Below are 26,301 nucleotides of genomic sequence, written 5' to 3'. Positions count from 1 at the left end.
GCCCTATACAGGCAGGATTTTAGAACTGGAGCATCGGAATGTGTGTCTCAGTGAGCAACCGACTTTAGGGCTCTGTATTATAGCATCATTCCCAAGTTCGACGGCTAACTCAGAAGGAGACGCTCACCCTGGAATCGAAGGGAAACAGTTAAGTCTTGGTAGAAGTAGTGCAGGGTTCGCTGCTGTTCGTGCCAGCCGAGTGTTAAGGCGAAAATTCAACAAAAAGCAAAATGAAGAGGCTCCATGCTTTTCTACTCCTTGCTGTCTGGCGATCTGTTAAGGGTGGTGTCTTGCAAATTGCAAGCCCAGCGCACGCTCGAACCTCAAGGGCAGGGAGCGTCGGGGTGCGGCCCTGTCCCTGGCGCGGTGGCGCGCACACCCCTTTTCTGCAGACTCACAGGTTTCCAGGCCCCGCCTCCTCCGGGCCCAGCTGATCTCTGCCGCCCTTTGGGCCTGAAACCCAGGAGCCCAGAGCCACACGCCCTTGGCTCTCGACCCCCGGCTCCGGCCCCGGGCCCGCCCAGAGAGCGGCGGGCTACAGAGTCCCCACGCCCTCGGCTGCCGGCCCTCGGGCTCCCGCCCCTGGCCCGCTCCGCGCACTCTCTGGGTCCCGTGGGCTCCGGGAAGGGAGGTGGGGCGGCTGGGCCGGGGGCGGGGCGGCGGCCGCGGCCGAGAGCCCGCCCCGCGCTCGCCCTTCGCTTGGCCGGCTGGCGCGACCATGGAGGTCTACATCCCGTCCTTTCGCTACGAGGAGAGTGACCTGGAGCGGGGATACACGGTAGGCGCCGGCCGCGGCGGGACAGTGCCCCGCGAGCCAGGCCTGCGGCTGCTGAGTCCGGAAGGTTCCTCCGGCAGCCGCCGCCCCTGCGCGGGGTTGAGGGGTGGGGTCCCTTCGCTCCCCTCCCTTTCCCTCCCTCCCCGGGCCCACTGGGAAGGCTGCGCCCCGGCGCGGGTGTCAAGGAAACAGGAGCCCCCTCCCTGGCGCGGCGGCGGCGGCGGGCGCTCGGGGTGCCCCGGTTTGGTCCCTTCCCCCTCCCTGCCCGGCTCCCGGCCTCTGGCTAGGAGCGCCGGGAGTCGTATCCTCGGACGCGGCGCTCGCCATTCTCCCCGCCGCCAGCCCTCTGGAGCCCGGGATGGGCTGCGTTCGTTTCTGGCACAGCTGCTCCTCTGTCCAGACAGAAGTGTCTTTGCGGGCGGGTTGATGTTGGTTTCCAAGTTACGTAGGGATTCATTCAGATGGAAAATACGCTAATTTAAAAAAATCATCATTTGTAGAATTTATTAGCCAAAGCAAACACATGTGTTGCTTTTAGATGATTCCCCAAGTTTTGTTGTTTTTTCTCGTTATGCAGTGCCATGAAATGGCAAAAATCAGGTACTCACTGAGCACCTGTTCCATACCTAGGACTGTGGTCTCTGAAGAATGAGAAACAGGATCCCTGCTTTCAAGAGTGGAGGAGTGGCAGGGAGGGCAGAGACCAGGGCCTGGAACCTTTGGGTAATAAGTTTAGTAAATGAACTGTAGGTAGTTGATTTCCCAGCGAACTTAGACATCTTCATCTAGACAGTCATTGCTAGAGGGAGAAATGCCTCAGCCTGGGATAGACCTTGGAAAATTTTATTTCCTTTTAAAGAACAGGTAGGCTTTGGGGAAAATTGCACAGGGCACTCTAAAGGATTGTTATTTTATTCACTTATTCACTTGTTATTTAATTCACCCACTTGCTAAACTCCAGTTACATTAGTTTGGCAGAGAAGTATTTTAATCTTTTCTCTAAAGATTATTGGGTTTTGGTGACAACTTATTTGGAACCTTGTGTTTTCATAGCGAGGATTAAATCACCCTCTCAAAGGAATTTTTAGAATTAAGAGTAGTGATGGAAAAAAAAAAATCCAAGGAGTATGTGGGTTTCTAGAATTAAGTAGACTACTGGGTCCACGTATCACAAAACAAGTTCTCAAAGTGCCTTCCCTTGGGGGGAGGGGGGGACTTCAACCAAGGAAGAGCTGAGTTCCCTGGCTGTTATTTAGATAAATAAATGAGTTATGAAATTGATTAAATATACTGTATCTTACTTCAAAAAAAGGGGTGGAGGAATGAACTTAAATTTGAACCTATTCAAGTCTTTTTCCTTAAGCCTAAAACCTTGGTGGTCTTTCCTTCTTTCAGGTGTCTCACCTCTCCCATCAGCATCAACAGTCATGGAGGGCTTTCCATCTTTAGGGCATTCTTTTAGCACCTGGAGATAAACAGGCTGCTTGTCAGGGGCCTTGGTCTCAGTAATCCAAGCAAAAAGTTAATTACCTCCCCAAATAAGCACTTCGGTGGATCAGAATGGTTGGTTTTTTCTATTAGAGTGCCTGTGTTTTAACCCAAGTTTTCCTGTTTCTTTCTATTACTTGTGTTATGGCCAGCCATATGCCACACTCCAGGTTTTGAATTAAACTGATTTGGAAGGAGCCTTTTTCTTGGTAAACTTGGTAGGTAGAAGATTGCTTATGTGAGGAGAGTTTGTGTGCTTTTTGAAAATTTACTTGAAAAAAAAATCCTAATTTATGTAGGTTGGTAACCATTTGTTAAGATACTTCTGCGAGTGATTTTTTTCCTTTGTTGAGTTTGTGAAGCAGATACTTTCTACCCTTGGCCAGCAGTTTTGGAATTGTACAGCAGTTTATTCATTCAGCAAACATTAACTGAGTGCCTGCTATGTGTCTGTATTCCGGGTGCTGGGAAGGTAGCATCGAATAATATTTCATCTTTTTAGAAAAACCCAGAATTTAAAAATATTTTCTCAGTTCCCTAAATAAGAAACTGGTAAAATAATGTATACTTTAGTGTAAAAAAGTACCTTTTTACTTTAGTGATTGTGTTTCAAATTTAAGAAATATTAAACTGCATTCTAACAAATTCAGTGACAGGAAATTTAAAGTACAGGATGATTTTTCCTCCTTCTTGTCCCATGCCCTTAGGGATAACGCATAGGGGTGCTTTCTTAGAGACTTTCCCCCTATGCTATGAAAACATGTTTGTTTCTTTTTTAGAATAAATAGCAGGATTTCACTATAACTGTCATTGTACAGCTTATGGATATCTTTCTGTGCCAATACGGATAGGTCTGTCTCCTTCTTACTGGTAGCGGAGGGATCTTCTGCAGAAGGAATGCACTGTAATTTGTTTACACAGATCTCTGTTGGTGGCCATTGACATTTGCTTCTAGTTTTTGGCAACTATGCAAAATGTTGAAATAAGATATCCCTGTACATGCTTTTTATGCCTACTACTAGGATTTCTGTAGAACATTAACTAGAAGTGGTACTTCTGGGCCTTCTAAGTTTTTATCAGTATTGCTCAATTGTTATTCAAAAAGCTTATACGAAGTTATGCTTTATGTATGAAGTAACTTACCTTTAAAGAGTGAATGTTTGCCCTTTGAACATTTAAACATTTACCCTGGGCCTGCACTGTGTTAGGTGGGGAGTTGAAAGGTGGAAGGATGTTGTTGCTGTCCTTAGGGACTCTCAGCCCGTGCAGCAGGGGTCAGGTGGGGAAGGGTTAGAGTGCTCTGATGTCAGCTGGAGTCCTGAGGAGGAACAGGGCGGTTCAGCTCTGACTTAGGGTGGTGTGCTCTGGGTGGGGGTGGGGGGGGAGGAGGGGTGCTCAGGAATGCTGACATTTGAAATCTGATGAGAATTTTGCTGGGATTGTGAATTACAGAAAGAGGAAGTGCGGGGCAAAATTTCATCTCAGGAAGAAGGCATGTTAAACTCCCAGATTCACCAAAAAAACAAACCACACCGAACAAAAAAAGGGCCACTTCTAAATCATTTTAGTTTACAAAGAAGCAGGAAAGGATATTGTAACAAAATGCAGGTGAACCCTTCCCACCCTACGCCTATCCCCCATAGTGTATTTGTTTGATATCTGTTTCCCTGCTAGGCTGTAAGCTCCTTGAGGCTAGGACAGTGTCACTCTCCACTGCTGTATCCTTGTACAGGGCTTATCACATAGTGAAAATTCACTACATGCGTACTGAATAAATAATGAATGAGTCTTCTAATAGGAGAAGAAAGTCAGAAGCACAGTGATCCTGAGGCGTGAAGCAGCTCAGTGAGTTGGACTGGGGTTGTGCAGTGATTTCCGACAGAGAGAGGTGTGGAGAGACCAGATGGCTAGCCTTGAGAGCTATAAAGGGGTGTGGACTTCAGCTTCAGACAGTGGGAAGTCGCTGGAGTTTTAAGGAAGGAAGTAACATGATTAGCTTTGCATTTAGAAAGATGACCCTGGAGCATTAATCATGTAGGAGATGCAAAATGACCAGAAAGGAGAGGATGAGGGCTGAACTAAGGCAACTGGGAAAGGAAAGGGGAGGACTTACAGGAACCTCCAGGGTCTGGTGACCAGATGTGAGGCAGCAGGGTGACTCCCGCGAGTATTGGGTGATAGTGACCAAAAAAAGAACTGACGTGGGCAGTTTCATTTGGGGGCCTGCTGAGTTTTTTGTGGCAGATGAGGCTATTTCATTTTGGAGTTCAGGATACATAGAGAGGTCTGGGTGAGGGGTGTGAGGCAGGAAGAGAAAGAACAGTAGGTGCTTTATAAGAAGGAAAATGCTAGATATGGCTCACTGGCCTTGTCAGGTGAGGATGGAGAACAGTCCACTGGATATGAAAGGAAGCAGGTCCTGGGTGCCAGTATTGGTTAGTATTTATATTTTCCATTTTCAGATAACATGGTTGGTAAAAACAAAAGAAAACTAGAATTACCATTCATGTAACACCATAAAAGTTTGAAGGTATTAGATTTCATTTTCCATAGCTGTAAATATCGAGGCATTCAATTAGATAGATTTTCAAGTCCATTGTTTTTTTGGGTTTTTTTTTTTTTTTTTGCGGTACGCGGGCCTCTCACTGCTGTGGCCTCTCCCGTTGTGGAGCACAGGCTCCGGACGCGCAGGCTCAGCGGCTATGGCTCACGGGCGCAGCCGCTCCGCGGCATGTGGGATCTTCCCGGACCAGGGCACGGAACCCGTGTCCCCTGCATCGGCAGACGGACTCTCAACCACTGCACCACCATGGAAGCCCTTCAAGTCCATTTTAACTGTATGTGTGTGACTGAGTGTGTTGTGTTTATATAAATACATCTTTTTCTTGAGATCTGGACTCTTTCACTGATTTACTTTATATCATGCTTTTCAATAGATAAGGCAGCTCCATATATACACGATCATAATATTGAGATATATGCAGGGATAATTATCAGTTTAATATTTTCTGGATTAAAATACACAAATAGAACAATATAATGAACACCATTTACCCATTACTCACCTTCAGTATTTTACAGTACTTATTTCGTTCACCACCCTTCATTCTTCCATTAAAAAAAAAATTCTGGAGTATTTTAAAGCAAATCCAAAATAAAATTTCACCTGTAAATGTTTTACTGTGAATATCTGACAGGCAAAGACCTTTTAAAGAAACATATCCAAAATGTAAATACTACCACAAGGTTAGCAAAACCTTAGTATCATCCCAATTCTTAGTTGTTTTTGTTGTTTTTAACATAACCACAGTGCTCATATTGCCTTGGAATTAACAGTAGTCTGTGGGGAATATTATTATTGCCATTTTATATTTGTGAGAATGACACGTAAGATCAAGGGGGCCTGGCCACTTCCACTCTCTGTTTACTTTCATCCTCAGAGTAGCTTCCACCTGGTGACAAAATGGTAACATATTGCAGATTAAAAAGAAAAATCACATTCTACAAAATCCAGAGGAAGAGAGGGTGTTTCTTCAGAGCAAGGGCACTTTTCTTCCTTCATATCTCATTATCCCTAGTTAGTTCCTCAACCAATGCAGTTGCCAGAGGAATTCTGTGTGCTGATTGGCTGCCTTCACCATGATTCGTGTAATCACTGTGGCAAGGATAAGTTAACCAGATGGAGTGAAAATAGTTAGGGGGCATCCCTGGAGCTAGGACTGAGGTCAGTCCATTCCTGCCACCTAACCCTGTAGACACCGCAGCGGGAGAAGTTCAGAAGGATAGCAAGACCACAGTGCCCACAACGATTATCTTCCAGTCACCCTTTATAAGCATCTGTGATGCAGGAGGCCTTTGTGTGACAAGGACATAGCTGGCACAGTGCCTCACACGTGGTAAACTCACAGCATAGACAAACATTAAATGTGTGTTGAGTGATTAAGTCAAGCATGTGTAAGATATGTTCCTTACCCTTAAAGACAAGAAATAAAGTTTGAAAATATTCTTGAACATTAACAAACAATGCTACATTCACTTGAAAATCAAAAATTTTACAAGAGGATTGAATTTTGCAGATACGGTGCTTAGAAATTGATCTATTCTTTTAAAATAAACTTTTGATTTTGAAATCATTTTAGATTTGCAGAAAAGTTGCAAAATTAGTACCAACTGTTCCGTATACCCCCCCCACCCAGTTCCGCTGTTACCATCATCCATTACCATGGTAACGTCAAAATAAGGAAACTAGCATTGGTAACTTGTTATTAACTAAGCTCCAGACTTTTTGGATTTCACCAATTTTTCCACTAACGTGCTTTTTCTGTTCAGGATCTCATCCAGGATACCACATTGTATTTAGTTTCATCTGCTTTGATGTGATACTAAGTAGTCCAAGTTGTAGTACACTGTCTCTCAAAAATGAGACAGGCATGTTATTAGATATGAACCTGTACAGATTAAATCAAATTTTGATTATTTCAGATGCTTCCTTGGAAAGTTTTGCCACTTGGCAAAACCCTATTTATAATACTATACCAGTTTATGACAGAAGCTGACACAGCCTCACAATGAAAAGCACAGGCTGTGGATGGACTCATGCTGTCTGCCTCAAATCTTGCCTGCAGCATTTAGCCTGAAGCCAGACTTTGGGCAAGCTACTTAATCTTCCTGTGTCTTATTTTCCTCATCTGTAAAAGAGGATACTAGTACAGACATACCTCAGAGATATCTCGAGTTCAGTTCCAGACCACTGCTTATTGCAATAAAGCGAGTCACACAAATTTTTTGGTTTCCCAGAGCTATAAAAGTTATGTTTACACTATACTGTAGTCTATTAAGTGAGCAGTCTCATTATGTCTAAAAAACATTTACATTGCTTAATTAAAAAATACCTTATTGGGGCTTCCTTGGTGGCACAGTGGTTGAGAGTCCGCCTGCCGATGCAGGGGACGCGGGTTCGTGTCCCAGTCCGGGAAGATCCCACGTGCCGCGGAGCGGCTGGGCCCGTGAGCCATGGCCGCTGGGCCTGCGCATCCGGAGCCTATGCTCCGCAACGGGAGAGGCCACAACAGTGAGAGGCCCATGTACCGCAAAAAAAAAAACAAACCAAAAAAACCTTATTGCTAAAAGATGCAAACCATCATCAGAGCCTTCAGTGAGTTGTAATCTTTATACTGGCGGAGAGTCTTGCCTTGACGTTGATGTCTGCTGACTGATCAGGGTGATAGTTGCCGAAGGTTGTGGTGCTGTGCCTATTTCTTAAAATAAGACAACGGTGAAATTTGCTGCACTGATGGACTCTTCCTTTCATAAGTGGTTTCTCTGTAGCATGCAATGCTGTTTGATAGCATTTTACCCACAGAACTTCTTTCAAAATTGGAGTCAGTCCTCTCACACCCTGTTGCTGCTTTATCATCTCAGTTTATGTTATATTCTAAATCCGTTGTTGTCATTTCAACAATCTTCACCAGTAGATTCCATCTTAAGAAACCACTTTCTTTGCTCATAAGAAGCAACTCCTCATCCATTGACGTTTCATCATGAGATTGCAGCAATTCAGTTGCATCTTCAGGCTCCACTTCTAGTTCTAGTTCTCTTGCTGTTTCTAACGCATCTGCAGTGAACTCCTCCACTGAAGTCTTGGACCTCTCAAAGTCATCCATGAAGGGTTGGAATCAACTTCTTCCAAACATCTGGTAATGTTGATATTTTGACCTCTTCCCATGAATCATGAATGTCCTTAATGGCATGTAGACTGGTGAATCCGTTCCAGAAGGTTTTCAATTTACTTGGCCTTGATCCATCAGAGGAATCACTATCTGTGGCAGCTATAGCCTTCTGAAATGTATTTCTTAAGAAATAAGACTTGAATTTTGAAACTACTCCTTAATCCATGGCACAGGCTATGGACAGATGTTGTCTTAGCAGGCATGAAAACAATATGAATCTCGTTGTACATCTTCATCAGAGCTTTTGGGTGACTAGGTGCAGTGTCAATGACTAGTCATATTTTGAAAGGAATTTTTTTTTTCTGAGCAGTAGGTCTCAACAGTGGGCTTAAAATATTCAGTAAGCCATGTTGTCAACAGATGTGCTGTCATCTAGGCTTTGATATTCCATTTAGAGAGCACAGGCAGAGTAGATTTAGCCTAATTCTTAAGGGCCCTAGGATTTTTGGAATGGTGAGTGAGCACTGGCTTTAGCTTCAGTCACCAGCTGCATTAGCCCCTAACAAGAGAGTCAGCTTGTCCTTTGAAGCCAGGCATTGACTTCTCTAGCTATGAAAAGTCCTAGATGACACCTTCCAAGAAAAGGCTGTTGCATCTACATTGAAAAATCTGTTGTGTAGCGTAGCCACCTTCACTCATTATCTTAGCTAGATCTTCTGGATAACTTGTTGCAGATTTCTACGTCACCACTTGCTGCTTCACCTTGCACTTTGATGTTATGGAGATGGCTTCTTTCCTTAAACCTCATGAACCAAACTCTGCCAGCTTCAGACTTTTATTCTACAGCTGCCTCACCTCTCTCAGCTTTCACAGAATTGAAGAGAGTTAGGGACTTGTTTAAATTAGGCTTTGGCTTAAGAGAATGTTGTGGCTGGTTTGATCTTCTATCCAGACCACTAAATCTTTCTCCATATCAGCAATAAGACTGTTTCACTTTTTACCATTCATGTGTTCACTGCAGTAGCACTTTTAATTTCCTTCAAGAACTTGTCCATTCACAACTTGGTTAACTGTTTGGTGCAAGAGGTCTAGCTTTTAGCTTATCTTGGCTTTCAGCATGCCTTCTTCACTAAGCTTAATCATTTCTAGTTTTTGATTTAAAGTGAGAGATGTGCGACTCTTCCTTTCATTTGAACACTTAGAGGCCAATGTAGTGTTATTAATTGGCCTAATTTCAATATTGTTGTGTCTCAGGGAATAGGGAGGCCCAAGGAGAAGGAGAGAGATGGTGAGTGGTCAGTTTGTGGAGCAGTCAGAACACACACAACATCTATTGATTAAATTTGCTGTCTTATATGGACACAGTTTCTGGTGCCCCAAAACAGTTACAATAGTAACATCAAAGATCAGTAATCACAAGATCACCATAACAAACATAATAATAATGGAAAAGTTGGAAATATTGCAAGAATTACCAAAATGTTACAGAGACATGAAGTGAACAAATGCTGTTGGAAAAATGGTGCTAATAGACTTGTTCCACGTAGGGTTGCCACAAACCTTCAATTTGTAAGAAATGCAATATCTGCAAAGTGTAATAAAGTGAAGTGCAATTAAATGAGGTCTGCCTGTAACTACCTTATAGGATGGTTTAAGGATGAAGTGAGAGAATCCTTACAAAGTGCAAGGAATGGTGTCTCTAGTTATGTTCGTGATTTATTCATATTATTTCAAGTGAGGACTGCCTTGAAGTTTACTTTTTCTTTTTTAAGTTCTGTAACATGAATTAATAATGTAAACCAAAGTCCAGGATAAATATTTGTGCTATGTAAGATAAACTCTTTGCAGAGACTTTGAAGTACTACAGAAGCAACGATTACATTTAACCGACTCGTATTCTTATTACAACTTTCGTCAGTTCAATTCAGGTTTAGTTTTCTAGCCCTATTTACTACATATTTTTTTCCTTCAAGGTCACAGAGACTAGTATGTTTATATAAATGATTGGGATGTATTATAACGGGCATGGAGATACATATTTCCCACCTTCTCCATTCTCTTCCATCCCCCACTGCATCTCTCCAAAACAGGCAAACCATTGGGTTCATACCTTGTATTCTTATGCTAGTTTTCCAGGTACTCATTCAGGTTTTTAATGCAATTTCCTGTTATTTTGCTTTGTATTTGTCTGTTCTGTTTTAATTTTCAATTGTTGTCTTGCTCACCCTCCCTTTTAAAAGTAATCACTTATTATGGAAAATTTCAACATCTCCAGCACTGGAGGGAATAGTGACCTTTTTACTCAGCTTTTTTTTTTTTTTAATTTTTAAAAATTTATTTATTTTTGGCTGCATTGGGTCTTCGTTGATGCGCTGGCTTTCTCTAGTTGTGACGAGCAGGGGCTACTCTTTGTTGCTGTAGGCAGGCTTCTCACTGTGGTGGCTTCTCTTGCTTCAGAGCACGGGCTCTAGGTGCGCGGGCTTAGTAGCTGGGGCGAGTGGGCTCAGTAGTTGTGGGCTCTAGAGCACAGGCTCAGTAGTTGTGGCGCATGGGCTTAGTTGCTCTGAGGCATGTGGGATCTTCCCGGACCAGGGATCGAACCCGTGTCCCCTGCATTGGCAGGTGGATTCTTAACCACTGCGCCACCAGGGAAGCCCTTTACTCAGCTTTAAAAATGATAAACTCATGGCCAGTTTTGTCTCCTACTCTTTCCCACTGCTCCTTGCACAGCCTCCCCCAGATTTCATTTTGAAGGAAACCTCAGACCTGTCAGTGAATATTTTCAGTTTGTATGTGTAAAAAATAAAGATTCCCCTTTTAAAAAACAATCACTATCAGATTATTTAAAAATAAGCCATAATTCATCAATATTGTAAATATCCATCCATTTTTACATTTCCTTAATTTTCCCATTCGTGTTCTTTTTTTTTTAATGCAGCTTGTTTGAATTGGGATTGAAACTAGGTCTATAGAATGTGATTGCTTAATATATCTTTTTTAATCTATAGGTTCTTTTTCTACCTCTCTCCCTTGCTTTTTTTTTTAACAATTATTTTGTTGTATAAACTGTGACATTTGTCTCATAGAGTTTCCCACACTGGATTTTGCTGATTACATCCTTGTCATTACATCCTTGTCATGTGTAATATAAAAATATTAACACATTTTTCTGTTCCTTACGTGGTAAAAAGGTAGAGGCTTGGTCATTTTCAGATTTGATTTGTGATGCTAGCAGCCCTCAAAGAACATTGCCTATTAATATTATCAATATTAATCAATTAATTAGTATTAATTAATGTTAATTAATAAGGAATCTATTAATTCATTAGTGGTTGCTTAGCATTGATATACTAATTTTATCATTCTCTCTTCATTTATTGGCTTGAATACATGTATAAAGAAGGAACTTTGCCTCATAAATCAGTTACTCTGAAGCTTAGTTTTTATAGGAAAGGCAGGATAAATGCTTGATTCTTTCTCTTATTATTTATTTGTCAACATTATGGATTGGTTGCCTCCAAAGATCACAAACTAAAAGTGATCATAGAGGCTTTCTTTTAAAAATTAGCACTGTTATGAATTTATGTATATTAGCATGTTTTATGTAGTTCAGTCCACTGCCTTTGTCATTCTTATATACTTTTTGTCCCGTCTCTGGTCATTTTCAAGTTTGGCTTTTTCAAGTTGGGTGCTGTGTCTGGTTACCTTTAGTGGGAAATGAGTTAGAGACCATGATCTGAGCACGGGGTATATATAGTCGGCTTTCCGGATCTGTGGGTTTCACACCCATTCAACCAACCTAAACCTTTTCACAGTTCGTGGAATCGGCAGATGCCAAGCACACGGATATGGAGAGCGGACTGTATTTACTGTACAGTGTCCTTTTTTGTAAAGGACTTGAACATCCACAGAGTTTGGGGCTCCTGGAACTCATCCCCCACAGATTCCAAGGGACGACCGCATTTGTGGAGGTCTCTAGATCTTTTCTGTGGTCAAGGAAGGAATTTATTTTCTTAGTTTCTTGTGTCTTCAACTGTGTCTCCTTTCTCCCACACTGAAAATCTCAGTACAGTTGTCCCTCGTTATCTGTGGCCCATTGATTGGTTCCGGGATCCGCTCTGCATACCCAAATCCCAGGACGCTCAAGTCCCGTGATCGGCCCTCCACATCCGCGGGATCTGCATCTCTGATAACACCAACTAGCTACCCGGTCTCATTTTATTTTGTATTCATAGGGATTTTTTAAAAATTAGTTTTGTTTTGTACTTGTGTAAAGTATCTACTGCATCAGGTTTATCTGCGGAAATCTGACTTCTATTTATGTCCTATTCACCATTTCCTTCCTCTGCCATTAATGACCATTATGAAAAAAAGTTATGGTTTATCCTTATATTACAAATATATATACACAAATACAAATATGCTTGTTCCTCTACTCCTTTTCTTAGATTAAACAGTAATACATTAAAACGTTTTCTTCCACCTGCTTTTTTTTTACATAACAGTATATCCTGGAGATGGCTACCTGGGCAGACGCAGAGATGCTGCATTATTTTCTATAGCTCTTTGCTCTCCATTGTTGGCTGCAGTCAATAGCCTTGTCCATATGTCTTTTTGTATTTTTGTCAGTGTATCTTTAAAATAGATTCCTAGCAGTGGGTTACGAGATCAAAAGGTAAATGCATATTTCATTTGGCCGGGCATTGTCAAATTCCCTTCCTTGAATGGTGCAATTTTGCACTCCCATAGCAGTTAATGAGAGTTCTGATTTCCTCACACACTTGCCAGTTGAGCATGTTGTCAGGCTTTTGGATTTTTGCCAATCTGATAGGTGAATGGTGGTATTTGAATGTAGATTCCATGTAGTTTGCTGGCTAAATTCTGATGACTGGATTGGGCATATTTGAAACATTCTGTGTCCCCCTTCTAGTTGCCCCCCCCCTTTTTGAAGGGAGTGTTGTGGGTATTTTAAATATGCTACTGTGCTCTTGTTGATTTTTATTAAAAACGCAGATTACTCAGGTTTTCACTTAAAAATTTTTATTCTAAGGAAGAACCAATATGTGGGTTGAGTCTCACCATCTGCCTTTTCTTAGTTCTTTGAGTTTAGATAAATTTAGGAATTTAGAAATTGCTTTAGAAACCGTGAGCTTCTCTCTCTTATACACCCTCCCCATTCTCTTCACCTTGCCAGTGGAACTTAATCTTATTTTCAAAATTACACAAGCCCAGTAGAGCAACAGTTCATTCTCGTGATGATTATGTGCCTCCTTTCTTGCAGGCATTGCACTGGTATTGTGGGTGCAGGGCAGCTGACATGAGAGCTTGTTCTGGAAGGATGAGTGGCAGTTTGCCAGTTTGAGAAAAGGAGGATGATGATTTCAGGTTCAAGGAAGGGCCTTGGGAAGGGTGAGAAGCCTGGGTAGTGGGTAGGTGGTGGGGTGGGACTGGAGTTTGAAGGTTGGGTTGAGTGGTTTAGTGGACTGTAGATCCCCAGGTGAAATTCTGTCCTGGAAGCTCTACAAGTAATGAGAGTGTTTGTTTGTTTGTTTGTTTTTAAGAGGAGAGAAATATCAGAGGTACAAATGACCAAAAATATATGACAAGATAGTTAGTATCACTAGTAATTAAGGAAGGGCAAAGTTGAAACCAAGTTTTTAAAAACTTTGATAGGCGAAGTGAAAAAGATTGATAAAAACCAGTACTGATGAAAATGGGGGTGAGGGGAGACGGTTCTTTACTGTCTGTTGCTGAGACTTTCCTACTGTTGGTGAGACTATAACTTGGAGAATCTGTTTTGGAGGTCAGTTTGACTATTTATTAAATAAAATATTTATATAACCCTTTGACCCAGGCTTCCCACTTTTTGGTCTGTATCCATGAATGCACAAGGATATACATGTAAAGTTATTCGTTGTAGCGTTGTTGATAATACCAAGAGAAAATGGAAACAGGTCACTCATTTGTTAAATAAATATTTAACAAATATTTACTGACTACCTACTGAGTGGCAGGCAGTAATCCACCTGTTTGGGATATAGCAGTGAACAAAACAGGCAAAGGTCTCTCTTCAAGGAGAGTCAGTCGACAGTTTCTACCCTCAAGAAGCTTACATTTTAGTTGGATGGGTGGAGAAGGGCAGAAATAAACATGATAATTAAATTATATAATATCTCAGATAGTGATAAGTGCTGAGTAAAATAAACAAGGGAAGGGGGATAAAGAGTGCCGGGGGGAGCATCAGAGAAGCCCTCTCTGGGGAAGTGACATTGGAACAGAGCCCTGAAGGAGGTGAGGGGTGAGTCATGAGGTTATCTAGGGAACCTTGTCTAGGCAGCAGGAGCAGTGTGTGCAAAGGGCATGAGATAGGAATGTGCCCAGTGTGTTTTAGATGTAGAAAGGAGTCCAGTGAGGTTGGACTGGAGTCAGAGAATAGGGGATAATAGGGGATGAGGTCATAGGTAGTGTGATGGGGGCAGATAATGTGAGGTGAGGTGGTGGTTTGGGCAGTGCATAGCCAGTAGGTCTGGGAAGGAGGGATAAGGCTTATTCTGAGAGAAGGGAAGCAGAGGAATGATTTGATTCACCAAGTATGTATTGATTACTAACCACATGATCAGTGTAGTGGCACTCTTCTAGATGCTGAGGACACAGTAGCAGAGAAAACAGATGGAAATCCCCGTCCTTACATGTTAGTTACATGAGTTAACTTTGAAAAGAATCAGTCTCATTTCAGTGTGGAAAATAAACTATAGGAGGGTCAGGTACAGGCTGGAAGCTCAGTTAGGAAGCTATTGTAGTAGCCTACATAAAAGATGATGATGGCTTAGAACAGTTCTGTAGGTGAAAGTGGTGGAAGATGGATGGATTCTGGACAGATTTTGATGATGGAGCTGACAGGATTCACTGATGGATTAGATATGGAGTGTGAGAAAAAATGAGGAACGGAATGACTCCAAGATATTTAGCTTGAGCAAATGGAGGAATGGTGGCACTGTTTACTGAAATGTGGATGAATTTGGGTAGAGCACATTTTGGGGGAAAGATCAGAAGTCCTGTTTTTTGACCTGCTTAATTTGAAATGTTTGACCAGATATCTGGGCATCTTGTGGGTCAGTCAAATTGACATATAAAATTAACCATTCCAAGTCCATCCCTTACCAACTTGGCACCCATGTGCATCTCCTTAAACCATACTTAATCTCCAAATAAAGATGACAGTAAGTTCATAATTCTGCCTCACATGATACAACTATCCTGTATAGGACTAAAACACTCTAACCCCTTACCCAGAAGAGGAGTTAAGGTCCTTGAGTCAGAACATCCTGAAACTTAAATACTATGATGTGAAGTTAACAATACTTAAATACTCCTGTAGAAAGTCAGTACATCTTTTTATTATTATTATTTTTTTTATTTTTGCGGTACGTGGGCCTCTCACTGCTGTGGCCTCTCCCGTTGTGGAGCACAGGCTCCGGACGCGCAGGCTCAGCAGCCATGGCTCACGGGCCCAGACGCTCCGCAGCATGTGGGATCTTCCCCGACCGGGGCACGAACCCGTGTCCCCTGCATCAGCAGGCGGACTCTCAACCACTGCGCCACCAGGGAAGCCCTCCTTTTTGTTTTTGTTCAGATGAATATAACATGAGAAAACGAGCTTTTATATTTTATTATCTGATATTTATTTTAAACTATGGTTTAGTTCTCCCCGAAGTTGGAAAGTTTTCAAATACATACCTATGGAAGGTTTTTGTACCTCCATTTTTAAAAAGTGAGCATAGTGCAGGGAATAAAAGTTTATAGAAATGGTCTGTTTTCCTTGTTTATTATTAGTGAACAATTAGATCTCACTGTTAGTAAAAATTGATGGCTGCAGCTTCCAAACTATTGAACTTGTACTAATAAATGCAACAGTTGTTCATAATTTGGTGGTAAATGACCTTTAAATGTAGATGTTTACGGAGGCTGTCCTTGGGGAACAATTTAACTTCCAAATGACACCCATGAGTACTTGTTATCATTTAAATATGCTTCCTTTTGTCAATAGCAGAATAACAAATACTGGTTAGATTTCTAATGTTGATTCAGATACCAGGAAACCTGCTGAATAAATTAGTGTACATTTGATTTATATTGACCAAAATTTTTTACATTGCTGTGTTACAGGTCAAGGTGACATGCATTTAAATGCATTGTAGAGCAGAGGTCATGCTTGACTGACATGAATGCTTATACTGTTTTTAATTAACTTTTAAATATTATCCTAAAATTCCTTCTCAAGCACCAATTGTTAGGTAGAGGATTGAAATTAACTTAGGATATTAGTGGAGACCTTATTTTGAAAGTCAATAATCTTTCCCATAAAAATTATTGGAGTAAATTATTGCTACATTTTATCTTATAATTTGTAGGGAAATCAGATCTGTTTTTTCCATCATAGACTCTGAATTCATTGTCTGTGGGTTTTCCATTGCCAGTTTTGCAGAAAAAATCTGAGATAGCATTGAAAACATTTTTCGAAGTAATGAACAAAGTCTTACCTAGTATAGGAAGTACTTTATCAAGCAAATGCATTTTTTTTAGTGCTAGGAACTTTTTCACTGATGATGTTGTGTGTGCCTGGAGGGAGGATAGTTTTCACCGTGAAAATGTAGATTAATCTTGTCAGCCATTCATTAGTAGTCCAAAATAGTATACGTTTTAGGGAAGCTTTAATCAACACCTTACTTGCCCTTTGAGAGAATATCTTCACAGTGAATGCTGCTTCTTTTGCATATAAATATTGTTGGATAAAAAGCATTTTGCTTCACTGTAGAATTTTTTTCACTTATGTCCCATGTAAGAAGGTTTACATAATTCAAAAGTTTAGAACTGAAACGTGCAAAAGTTTTTATTCTCAACCATGCAGATTTGTTATTAATCAAAAAGTGTGCATTGGGAATTTCAGGATAACCTTCTGAGTTTTGCTTCTGAAGGAAAGGCAGCACAAAGCTCTTCTCTTTTACAACTTCTCATGTCAACTTTTACAGCTACCCTCTAGAGCAAACAGGATAGCAGCTCTGCCCACCTCCAGTGAATGGCAGAGTCCTGGGATGTCAGGTTAGTTTCAGCCACCCTGTAGCTTTCTGCTCAGGTTCCAATGCCCAGAACAGCATCAACCCCATATGGTCCACGAGGTCAAAAAAAGTGACAGTGCTGAAAATGCCAGTGAGTGAGAAAAGGAAGTGGAGGTAATAAAACTGAAAGTGGTGAGAGAATGACCCATGTTGTATGTGTGTATGAGATGAGTCATTCAATAGTAGGAACCATTCTGAAGGACTGAGGGGAGAGTCAGGCAGCATTTCCCATAAGTGGAAAGGCAATTGTGACTGACAAATGGAAAGACTTTTAGGTGTCATCACCAGCCTCGGGAGAAGGCAGGGAGTCTGAGAAAAAGGCTAATCGTCGATGTGATGCTGCTGCTGGTGGATGACCCCTTGGGATGCCATCCAAATGAGGGATTGAACTTATAGTGCAAATAATTAGCTGCTAACGCTATGGTGCTCAGCTCTTGCTGCACCTTGGAATCACCTGGAGATCTTTATAAACTAGACATGCCTGGGTCCTACCCTCAGACAGTCTAATGGTTCTGGAGTATGGGTTGAGCACTGGAATTTTTTAAAAGTCTTTGGGTGATACTGATGAGCAGTAAAAGTTAAGAACTGCACTAAAAATATCCCCAGTGCTTGTGGAGATCATTAAGGGAGGTGACTTGCCCCAGCACATCTTAATAGGGTAAGTCAGTGGTTCTTAAGCGCACTTTCAGGCTCCATCCCCAGCGATTCTCAGGTGATTGGAGCCCAGGCTTTGGTAGGTTGAGCTCTTCAGGTGATTTTAATTTGTAGCTAAGCCTGCAAACTAAGGAGGTGGCTTACCCTGTTTTGAAAAAGATGCCCTGTAGAGTGTATATTTAGCATGAAGGAGATATGTCAGCTTTGTTTTAAAGCTTTGAAGGACTGATTTACATTCTGATTCAGCCAAAGTGCACCTAAGACTGAACACTTAAAACACTCTGAGGTCTTTGGATCCATAAACAAACGAACTTAGAAAAAGCTTTCCTGATGTCAGCTAGTTTGAGGAACTTCTAAGGAGTGCCACTGGTAAGCTTTGGCACCAGACAGACTTGGTACCACATTCTGGCTTGTAACTTCCCAGCAAGGCAACTTGTGCAAGTCATCACCCTCCCTCTGTTCCCTAAAGTGTTGACCTCAGTTTTCTGTCAAGGATCTCAAATTAAGTATCAGCCTCATAGTAAGAACTCTCTGACTGGGGCAGCTGTTGTTATTTCTAATCCTTCTAATTAAATTTTTGCCAGTAGAGGTTAATATTTCATCATCTATTTTACCTTTCTTTCATCTAGTGTTAAATTTGTTTTCACCTTTGAGTAGCTTCATATTTAATTCACTGCTTTAAATGAATTATTGTTTTTTATGTTCTTAGATTTTTATTTATTTATTTTATTGAAGTATAGTTGATTTACAATGTTGTGTTAGTTTCAGGTGTTAAGCACAGTGATTCAGGTATATATAAATATATATATTCTTTTTCAGGTATATATATATATATATTCTTTTTCAGATTCTTTTCCCTTATAGATTATTACAAAATATTGAGTATATCTATTTTATATATAGTAGTGTATATACTTTAATCCCAAACTCCTAATTTATTCCCCTCCCCTTTCCCTCTTGGTAACCATGTTTGTTTTCTATGTCTGTGGATCTATTTCTGTTTTGTAAATAAGTTCATTTGTATCTTTTTAAATGAATTATTTTTAAAAAGCATTATAGCTGATTCACTTTCATTATATATTTCATTATAGCTGTTATAAAGCAGAAACTAACACACCATTGTAAAGCAGTTATACTCCAATAAATATGTAAAAAATTATACTGCAAAAAAAAACAAAAAAATAATAAAAGCATTATCAAAAGACCCTTGCGGGCTTCCCTGGTGGCGCAGTGGTTGAGAGTCCGCCTGCCAGTGCAGGGGACATGGGTTCGTGCCCCGGTCCGGGAGGATCCCGCATGCCGCGGAGCGGCTGGGCCCGTGAGCCATGTCCGGAGCCTGTGCTCCGCAGCGGGAGAGGGCACAGCGGTGAGAGGCCCGCGTACAGCAAAAAAAAAAAAAAAAAAAAAAGACCCTTGCAACGCTTTCAGATTAGAGAATGACATCTAAAGTGTGCTTATCACCTCATATGTAAAAACAAGTGAAGAATGTTGATTATGTGGTTAAACAACCGATTGTTGACAACTGCTGTTTATTTATTGATCACTGAGTGCTTAGATGAAATTCCAGCCACTCTTCTTCACTGTAGACTCCTAATAGTGTTCGCAGGTAAAACTTTGAATTGTTTTCCTCCTTTCTCCTGATATAAGCAGGTCGTTTTAGAAGAAGGCAGACAACCAAACCTAAATCTGTTAAGTGTTTTAGCGTATGCCTCTGGCCTGGCAGTGGGGCTGGGCCAGTCCCCACCCAGACCCATTCTTGTGTGCTTTTATCTGAGCAGAAGTAGAACTTTTGACTTCTGACTCATCAGTGTTCAGGTTTAGGCAGGTTCAGATGACGGCAGTTTGAACGAATGTCACTGTTAACCTGGAGTTTTGTGTTAGAAGCTGTTTCTGCAGTCAGGGTTTGTTCCTTCAGTAAGTCCCGGTTTTAGAAAAGTTCTGTGGAGTTCATCTTTCTGTGACCTAGAGGATTCTAAATGCCTGGCTGTGGAGGCCGACAGTCTGCTTTATTGGAAGTTTAGCTCAGAGTTCACGTGATTAGGGTGAGTAAGTTCGTGTACTGGGTGCTGTGTAGGGCCCCAAGCAGGGCTGGCAGGGAGAGCCCGGCACAAGTACCAGGCGCAGGCCGGAGCCATGAGAGGTGGCAGTGGGTGAGGGCTGGGTGAAGGCATGGAGATGTGGAGTGTGAGGCACAATTTCATCAGCCCCAATATTTACTTACATTCATTTATTCAGCCAATGGTTCTTTTTTTTTTCCTTGTGTTTGGCCACGTGGCTTGGGGGATCTTAGTTCCCAGACTAGGGATTGAACCCAGGCCCTCAGCAGTGAAAGCAGAGTCCTAACCACTGGACAGTCAGGGAATTACCCAACCAATGGTTCTTTTTTCTTTTTTTTTTTAATACATTTGTTTATTTATTTTTGGCTGCATTGGGTCTTCATTGCTGCGCGCGGGCTTTCTCTAGTTGCACCGAGCAGGGGCTACTCTCGGTTGCGGTGCACGGGCTTCTCATTGCAGTGGCTTCTCTTGTTGTGGAGCACAAGCTCTAGGCGCGCGGACTTCAGTAGTTGGGGCAGGCGGGCTCAGTAGTTGTGGCTCGCAGGCCCTAGAGTGCAGGCTCAGTAGTTGTGACACATGGGCTTAGTTGCTCTGTGGCATGTGGGGTCTTCCCGGACCAGGGCTCGAACCTGTGTCCCCTGCACTGGCAGGCAGATTCTTGACCTCTGTGCCACCAGGGAAGTCCTCAACCAATGGCTCTTGAAGGCCTACAGTACACCAGGTGCTGTACTGGGCCCTAAGGTTGCCATCACTTTCAGCAGTTTCTTTCCAAGACCCTCAAGAAATCCCAGAACTCTCTTTCAGAAAGATTCTTCCTGTTTGTGAACACCATGTACACCTGAGCTATAGTTAAATCAACTAATCCTGTATTGTTCCATGGAGAGTTGAATGTATAAACACAGTTATGTTAACAAGCTTCAATATGAGCAAACTGTTAACTTCAGTTTTCTTATCTTTAAAACAGGTGAACGATAATACCTAACCATAAAGTCATTGCCAATATTAAATGGCATGAGGCATGTGAACTGCCTGGCAAGGATCTGCCTCAGATTACGTTTAGTGCAAAAAGAGCTACCGCTGTAATTAGGCCTCTCTCTGCCTTCACAACCTTGGCTCAGTCCTTCTCTGAAGACCAGGTACCAAAACACAGTCTAGAAGCCTGTGTGAAAGACAGCTGGGGGCGGGGTCTCCCAACAAGTTTCCTTGTTGCCTAACACATGGGGCAACCAGGGAGCATTAAATGGGTACGATGGTCCAAGTAGAGGGGAAAATTGATGTGCGTCCTTGGGTGCTGACAAGTGTCAGCGTGTTGTACTTGTTCTGATACTGGCCCATGCAGCATTAGAGCCAGCCTTTGTGAATCAGGCAGATGCTTATGTTTATTTTGTAACCTTGACCTCCTTGAGAGAACTTTCTGTGAGAAGGGAAGTAGCAACACTGTTGAAGAGTGGACCTTGGATGACACCCAGCCACTTCCTAACCATGTGTTTAACAGTCCCCAGTTGTTTAAATGCTTTGAGCCTTGGTTCTCATAAATAGGCATACTAGGAATGCTTTATATCCATTAGGGATTGTTTTAATCAAGTGAAATAATAGGTGTAAAGCCCTTAACACGTGGTTGGTTCTGTAGTAGTTAGTGTTGGCATTTGTTTCTAAGAATTTAAATCTTTATGTTGGATTTCTATAGAGAGTTCCCTAAGTTAGGCTTGTGTGGGATTCCTGATTTGAGTACATTGGATACTGTGAACCCCTCTCCTGTTCCTTCACTTTACCACCAAAGCAAAACAAAAACAACAAGAGTAATGCCTCTCAAGTAAACATTTCATAGAAATTCCAGTATGGCAAAGCGATTTGGGGTTCATGAAGTTGAATTAGAGTTTGACCTGTGTTTATTTTATTCATGAACTGTTTAGGATTTTCTCATGTCCGGTAGACACACTCTGTCAAAACCAATTAAAGATAAAGTTTTGCCAAATGCAAAATACAGTGCCATGAAAAAAGTTTACTTAGAACTCCAGAGAGCTTGAATATTATGACTTCATTTATTATTATTTTTTATACACATCAGTGTGTACATGTCAATCCCAATCGCCCAATTCATCCCACCGCCACCCCTCGTCCCCCCGCCGCTTTCCCCCCTTGGTGTCCATATGTTTGTTCTCTACATCTGTGTATGACTTCATTTTTTTTTTTGGTCTGAATGTTTTTATTGGAAACAGATAGTTGCACCAAGCAAGAGCGTACTTTCCCCACTCTAAATTAAAACAGAGCACAACAGGGGCAAACATTGGCAGGACAGTTCCAATGTGTGAACATCCTTCTTTCTACGCACTGTGGTTGGGGTAACTTTATTTGTAAGCAGTCATTCTTAGACAAAATATTAACCCCAAAGTACTGATGTCACTCGAAAGGAAGTGGCCTTAATTCCATGTGTGGAGCAGTATGTTCTATAAATGCCAAAAGGTAGGAGAAGCACAAACACAACCCACTCTTTAAAAAAACTAAATAATTCAAAGTAGAATTTTTCCATCCCCCCACCCCTTCTCCTATAATAAAAAGTAGTGCTGGGCTCTGACACCCAGATTTGATTTTTATCCTGGCCGTTTACAAAGTGTTCCCCCATATGACTTGCATCATTAGGGTTATGAATAATAGTTCATTCACTCTGAAGAAAATATCTACTCCTTTCTCCCTTCTTGCCTTCGTGCTCATGTTCCTTGGGGGGGCTGCTATCTGAGGGTCTTTTAGAGCCACCGTGCTGTTTGGCTTCTTCCAAAAATTTGTCCAAACCAAAAGGATCCTCCTCAAACTGAACTGGTCCTTCTCGGCCTCTTTGTCTACTGTCTGAACCAGGAAACTCCTTATCGGGAACAAATCTATCAGTCTTTATTCTGGCTTCTAGGTCATCACCATACATGTCCTTGTCCAGATTTTTACTGGGCCTGTAAATATTTGGGGCCATATCTTTACCACCTCTCCAGGCTTGATCATAAACATTGTAAATTTCATCTTCTCCACCTGCAAACCCACTGCCATACCCTTGGATTGGCTGAAGGGCCTTTGGTCATACTGAACTTCATTGGAAGTCCGAGGATTGGGCACACCCAGAGCAATGACTTCACTGATACCTCGATTTTCATTTCTCTGCAGTTTCGACCTCTTATCTGGAGCTGCCCTGGAAGGATTCCGGTCATGCTGTCTCTCTTTTCGCCTGTCATGCCGGATTTCATCCCTCTTACGTGCCTCCCCATCCTCTTTTTCCACATGGGTTTTGATCCCAGCTCTTCTCTCTCCCTGGCTTTCTGGGCCATTTCTCTAAGTTTCTCTTCATGTTTCTCCTTTTCTTTTTGAGCCATCTTTCTCTCTACTTGAGCACGCATTTCCACAGCTCCACGAGCCTTCCGATCAGCAATGTAGAGGGCTTCGGCCAGTTTTGCAAAATTTTCATAGATGTGAACTGTCTGCAGTTCTCTTCCATCAGCTGCCAGATGTTCATCTAATGGAATTGTATAACCCTTTGCATTTTTCCAGTTTGAAATACAGGGAGGAATCTTCCACTCTTCTTCCTTCACGGTCATCTTTCGGCTAGGAGAGTGCATGACAGGTGCAGGAGGAGAAGGTGGTCCCCGGGGAATCTTCTTATTACTTTTGAACCTTGGAGGCTCCATCAGATCTTTCTGCATTTCTACCATTCGAATAACTCTCTGTTTAGCTCCAGAGTTGAACGCCGCTCCTTGTTGAGATGGTGTGTATCAGATATACTGAGGAGCGGCCAGTTTATCAGCTGCTGCTCGGACTGGCATGGCTGCAGCAACCTTCTGCGATACGGATTTTTCTAAGGCTACCCTTGTCTTTTCTGTTATCTCTTTAATGGCTTCTTCATCAGGTCTTTGCAGGTCTGGGTCATCTGCATTCATGACTTCTTTGGGAACCAGGTCAGTGTACTTGCTATAAATGACCTTGTCTTTTGACTGTCCCTGTCGAGCAGTTGCATCATACTTAATTTTTCCTTTAGCATGCACCTGAGTGGCCAGTGCATTTGACATTTTTCTCTTTCGTCCCATATCCAGGGGATACTGGGCCACGTGGCTCTCTGGAAAAGCACCTCCACCTCCCAAATCCTCTAATAACTGAGGTATCCAGCCTTTCCGGTACCCGTATGGGGGAGGTTCTCTTCGGGAGGAGACCAGGGAGGTCTGTCGTGATCTCTGCGATCTTGCCTTTTGTTCAGCCTCAAGCTGGTCCTGAGATAGCTGAGTAGGTGCAGGCAAAAAGCTGGTGAGCGCCATCTCAGGACTTCATTTTTATGGGGAAAAAGTAGATGAGTCTTATGGTTTGCCCGTGCAAATATGCACTTCTAAAGAAGTCTTCTTTTAATATTTTGCCATCGTTTGCTTGAGGCATACGCAGTCTAGGGGGAGTGCAGCAGGGCGGAAAGTGTCTGGGCTTGAAGGTAAGCCAGACCTGGGTTCTCACCTGGACAGGTGTCCTAATGACTCAGTCTCTTCGTTTGTAAGGCTGGGGGAATGCTGGCACTGAGAGTTGTGAAGATAAACGTGTAACTGAGATAACAAATGAAAAGCACATACTATGGTGTTGGACATACACTAAAAAATAGTTGCTGTTACTATCCTGGATCTAAAAAACAGGAGGAGAATGATAGATTTCTTTATTGCGGCAGCACGTGAGAAGCACACATTTTACCTTTTCTCGTGTCTTCTCTACCTCTGGCCTGGGCATCCGTGCTCTCCTGCTCAGTGCCACCTGCCCAGGGGTCCGAAGTCTCTTGGAGTCGACACTGCACAGGAGGAAGCTGTTTAGCCTGCCAGGTAGATTGCATGTCGTAAGCCTTCTGTCCGGAGATTGTAATGAAGCCGGCTGTGATTCTGGTGCGGTGAGAGGTGCGGTGTGCAGAGTTATTCCTGATGGGACCAAAGTGCCAGCAGCTCCAGTGACCAGGATTCCCCCTGAACCAGTTGGATCCGAAGGGCTCTGGTGTCGTTGCTGCCCAAGTGGTCCTGGTGGAGGGGCATCATGCTAGTACCTTTTGGAATGTTCCTGGGATTTGGAGGTCAGAGTTGGAAGCCATGCACCCGGTTCATTGGGGGTTGATTTAGCAAACCAAAAAGAGTTTTCCAGTATCGTTATTAAACCCTGGAGAGAAACTTGAAACAGAAACTCAGTACAAAGGATAGCCCATGGGAGAGTGAGTTTTGGTAATTGAAGGAAGTGTTTTGTAAGCTTGAATGTCCAGTAATGTGCAGAGTTAAAATATAGGAAACATTTTCATGTTGAAAATGGGTACAGAACCAAAAGTTCCAGGACCTGGCTTATTAAATAATAATGGTGAAAAGTGATTTAAAATCTTGTGTGTGTGTTTTAACGTTAGATATGCAAAAGCTAGACTAAGTACTTCTTTTGTTTGATTTATCCAGTTTTTGCTTCCTTTGGCTGCCCTGGGTCCATGCAGGAGCGCCTCCTGGCATGATGGAGAACTGTCGAGTTGTGATCTTTCCTCCTGAATTTCTTGTGCACGATTTTATATTTAAACCTTTATAAACAGTTCCACTGATGTTCTTCAGGTGCTGTACAGATTGTTCTTAAGTGAATGTGGATAGGCCCTGGATTCTTAAGTTGACTACAGTACTGTCATTTTCAAAGTATATGTTTATTTTCCAGTTTTTTAGATTTGGAGAGTTTTTAAAAAACAACATTTGCTCTATGTTAGTAATGTATTCATTTTCATTGGCCATTTATCATAGTGTCAGTTTATAAAAATAAAGAAATATTAGTCTTTGAAAGCCCCTTAACATATTTTGAACTGATCAACTGCTTAGTTAATATATCTGTAACATTGTAAGATAGTTAATTTTCAGGGATAGTTCCATGAAGGATAGATGGAACTTATTAAAGGTCACTGCCATTTAACCTCTGTGCTCTTAGTCTTAGCATACAAAGGAAGGAAAGCATTTATCTGTTATAAAGTAGCATAATTAATCTGTGTAACTTAGTAAATCTAGTCTTCGAATCCCTGCTTGTTGCCAGCTACGGGCAATCGACAACAACAATGCATGATTCCAGCCCTCAAGGAGTTTGCAGTTTAGTTCTACACAAATGACACAGCACCCATGAAGCAATAATGAATGCTTTATGGTAATAGGTAGAAAAATAACAAGTTGTATTGAATGGAGGTTTTGAGAATGACATCAGTGAGGAGTAAAGTACCGGGAAGACTTCCTACAAGAAATGGCTTCAGCTGTGTTTTGAAGCATAGGTAGGATCTAGATAAGCAGATGGAAAGGATAAGCCTTTTGTGAAGGAACCCCTACCCCCCAAAAGGTAAAAACATGTAAATGAACATTATGTGATGGGGGATGGGAAGAGAGCAGTGTCCAGTGTGCAGGAGGTAGTGGTAGGTGGAGGGTGAAGTATTCTGGGTACATGGGGCAGAGCCAGGTGGCAGAGGTCCCTGTGGAGGACTGCCTTTTCTCTGTTTCTCCTGGAGGGTGGCAGCCACCATCGTTGAAGTGTCAGAGTTCATT

General features: G+C 42.2%; 1 protein-coding gene and 1 pseudogene across 2 annotated transcripts in view; one reads left to right on the top strand and one right to left on the bottom strand.

Annotated features, from left to right (window-relative positions):
* Window positions 1-511: 511 nt before the first annotated feature.
* The window catches only part of SNX24 (sorting nexin 24), a 161,588-nt gene continuing 135,798 nt past the window's right edge, over window positions 512-26,301 (top strand). Inside the window, exon 1 of the mRNA XM_082837219.1 lies at window positions 512-778. Within this exon, the coding sequence (XP_082693345.1) occupies window positions 719-778 (60 nt within the window). The 5' untranslated portion in view covers window positions 512-718. The remainder of the gene's footprint in view (window positions 779-26,301) is intronic.
* Window positions 22,416-24,184, bottom strand: LOC309959907 (SNW domain-containing protein 1-like; annotated as a pseudogene). The gene has a single exon. The product of its transcript is annotated as an SNW domain-containing protein 1-like (transcript).

The sequence above is a fragment of the Leucopleurus acutus genome (assembly GCF_964270905.1).
Source record: "Leucopleurus acutus genome assembly, chromosome: 3".
Lineage (NCBI taxonomy): Eukaryota > Metazoa > Chordata > Mammalia > Artiodactyla > Delphinidae > Leucopleurus > Leucopleurus acutus.
The sequence above is the reverse complement of the archived record's forward strand: the minus strand, read 5'-3'. Positions and strand labels throughout refer to the sequence as shown.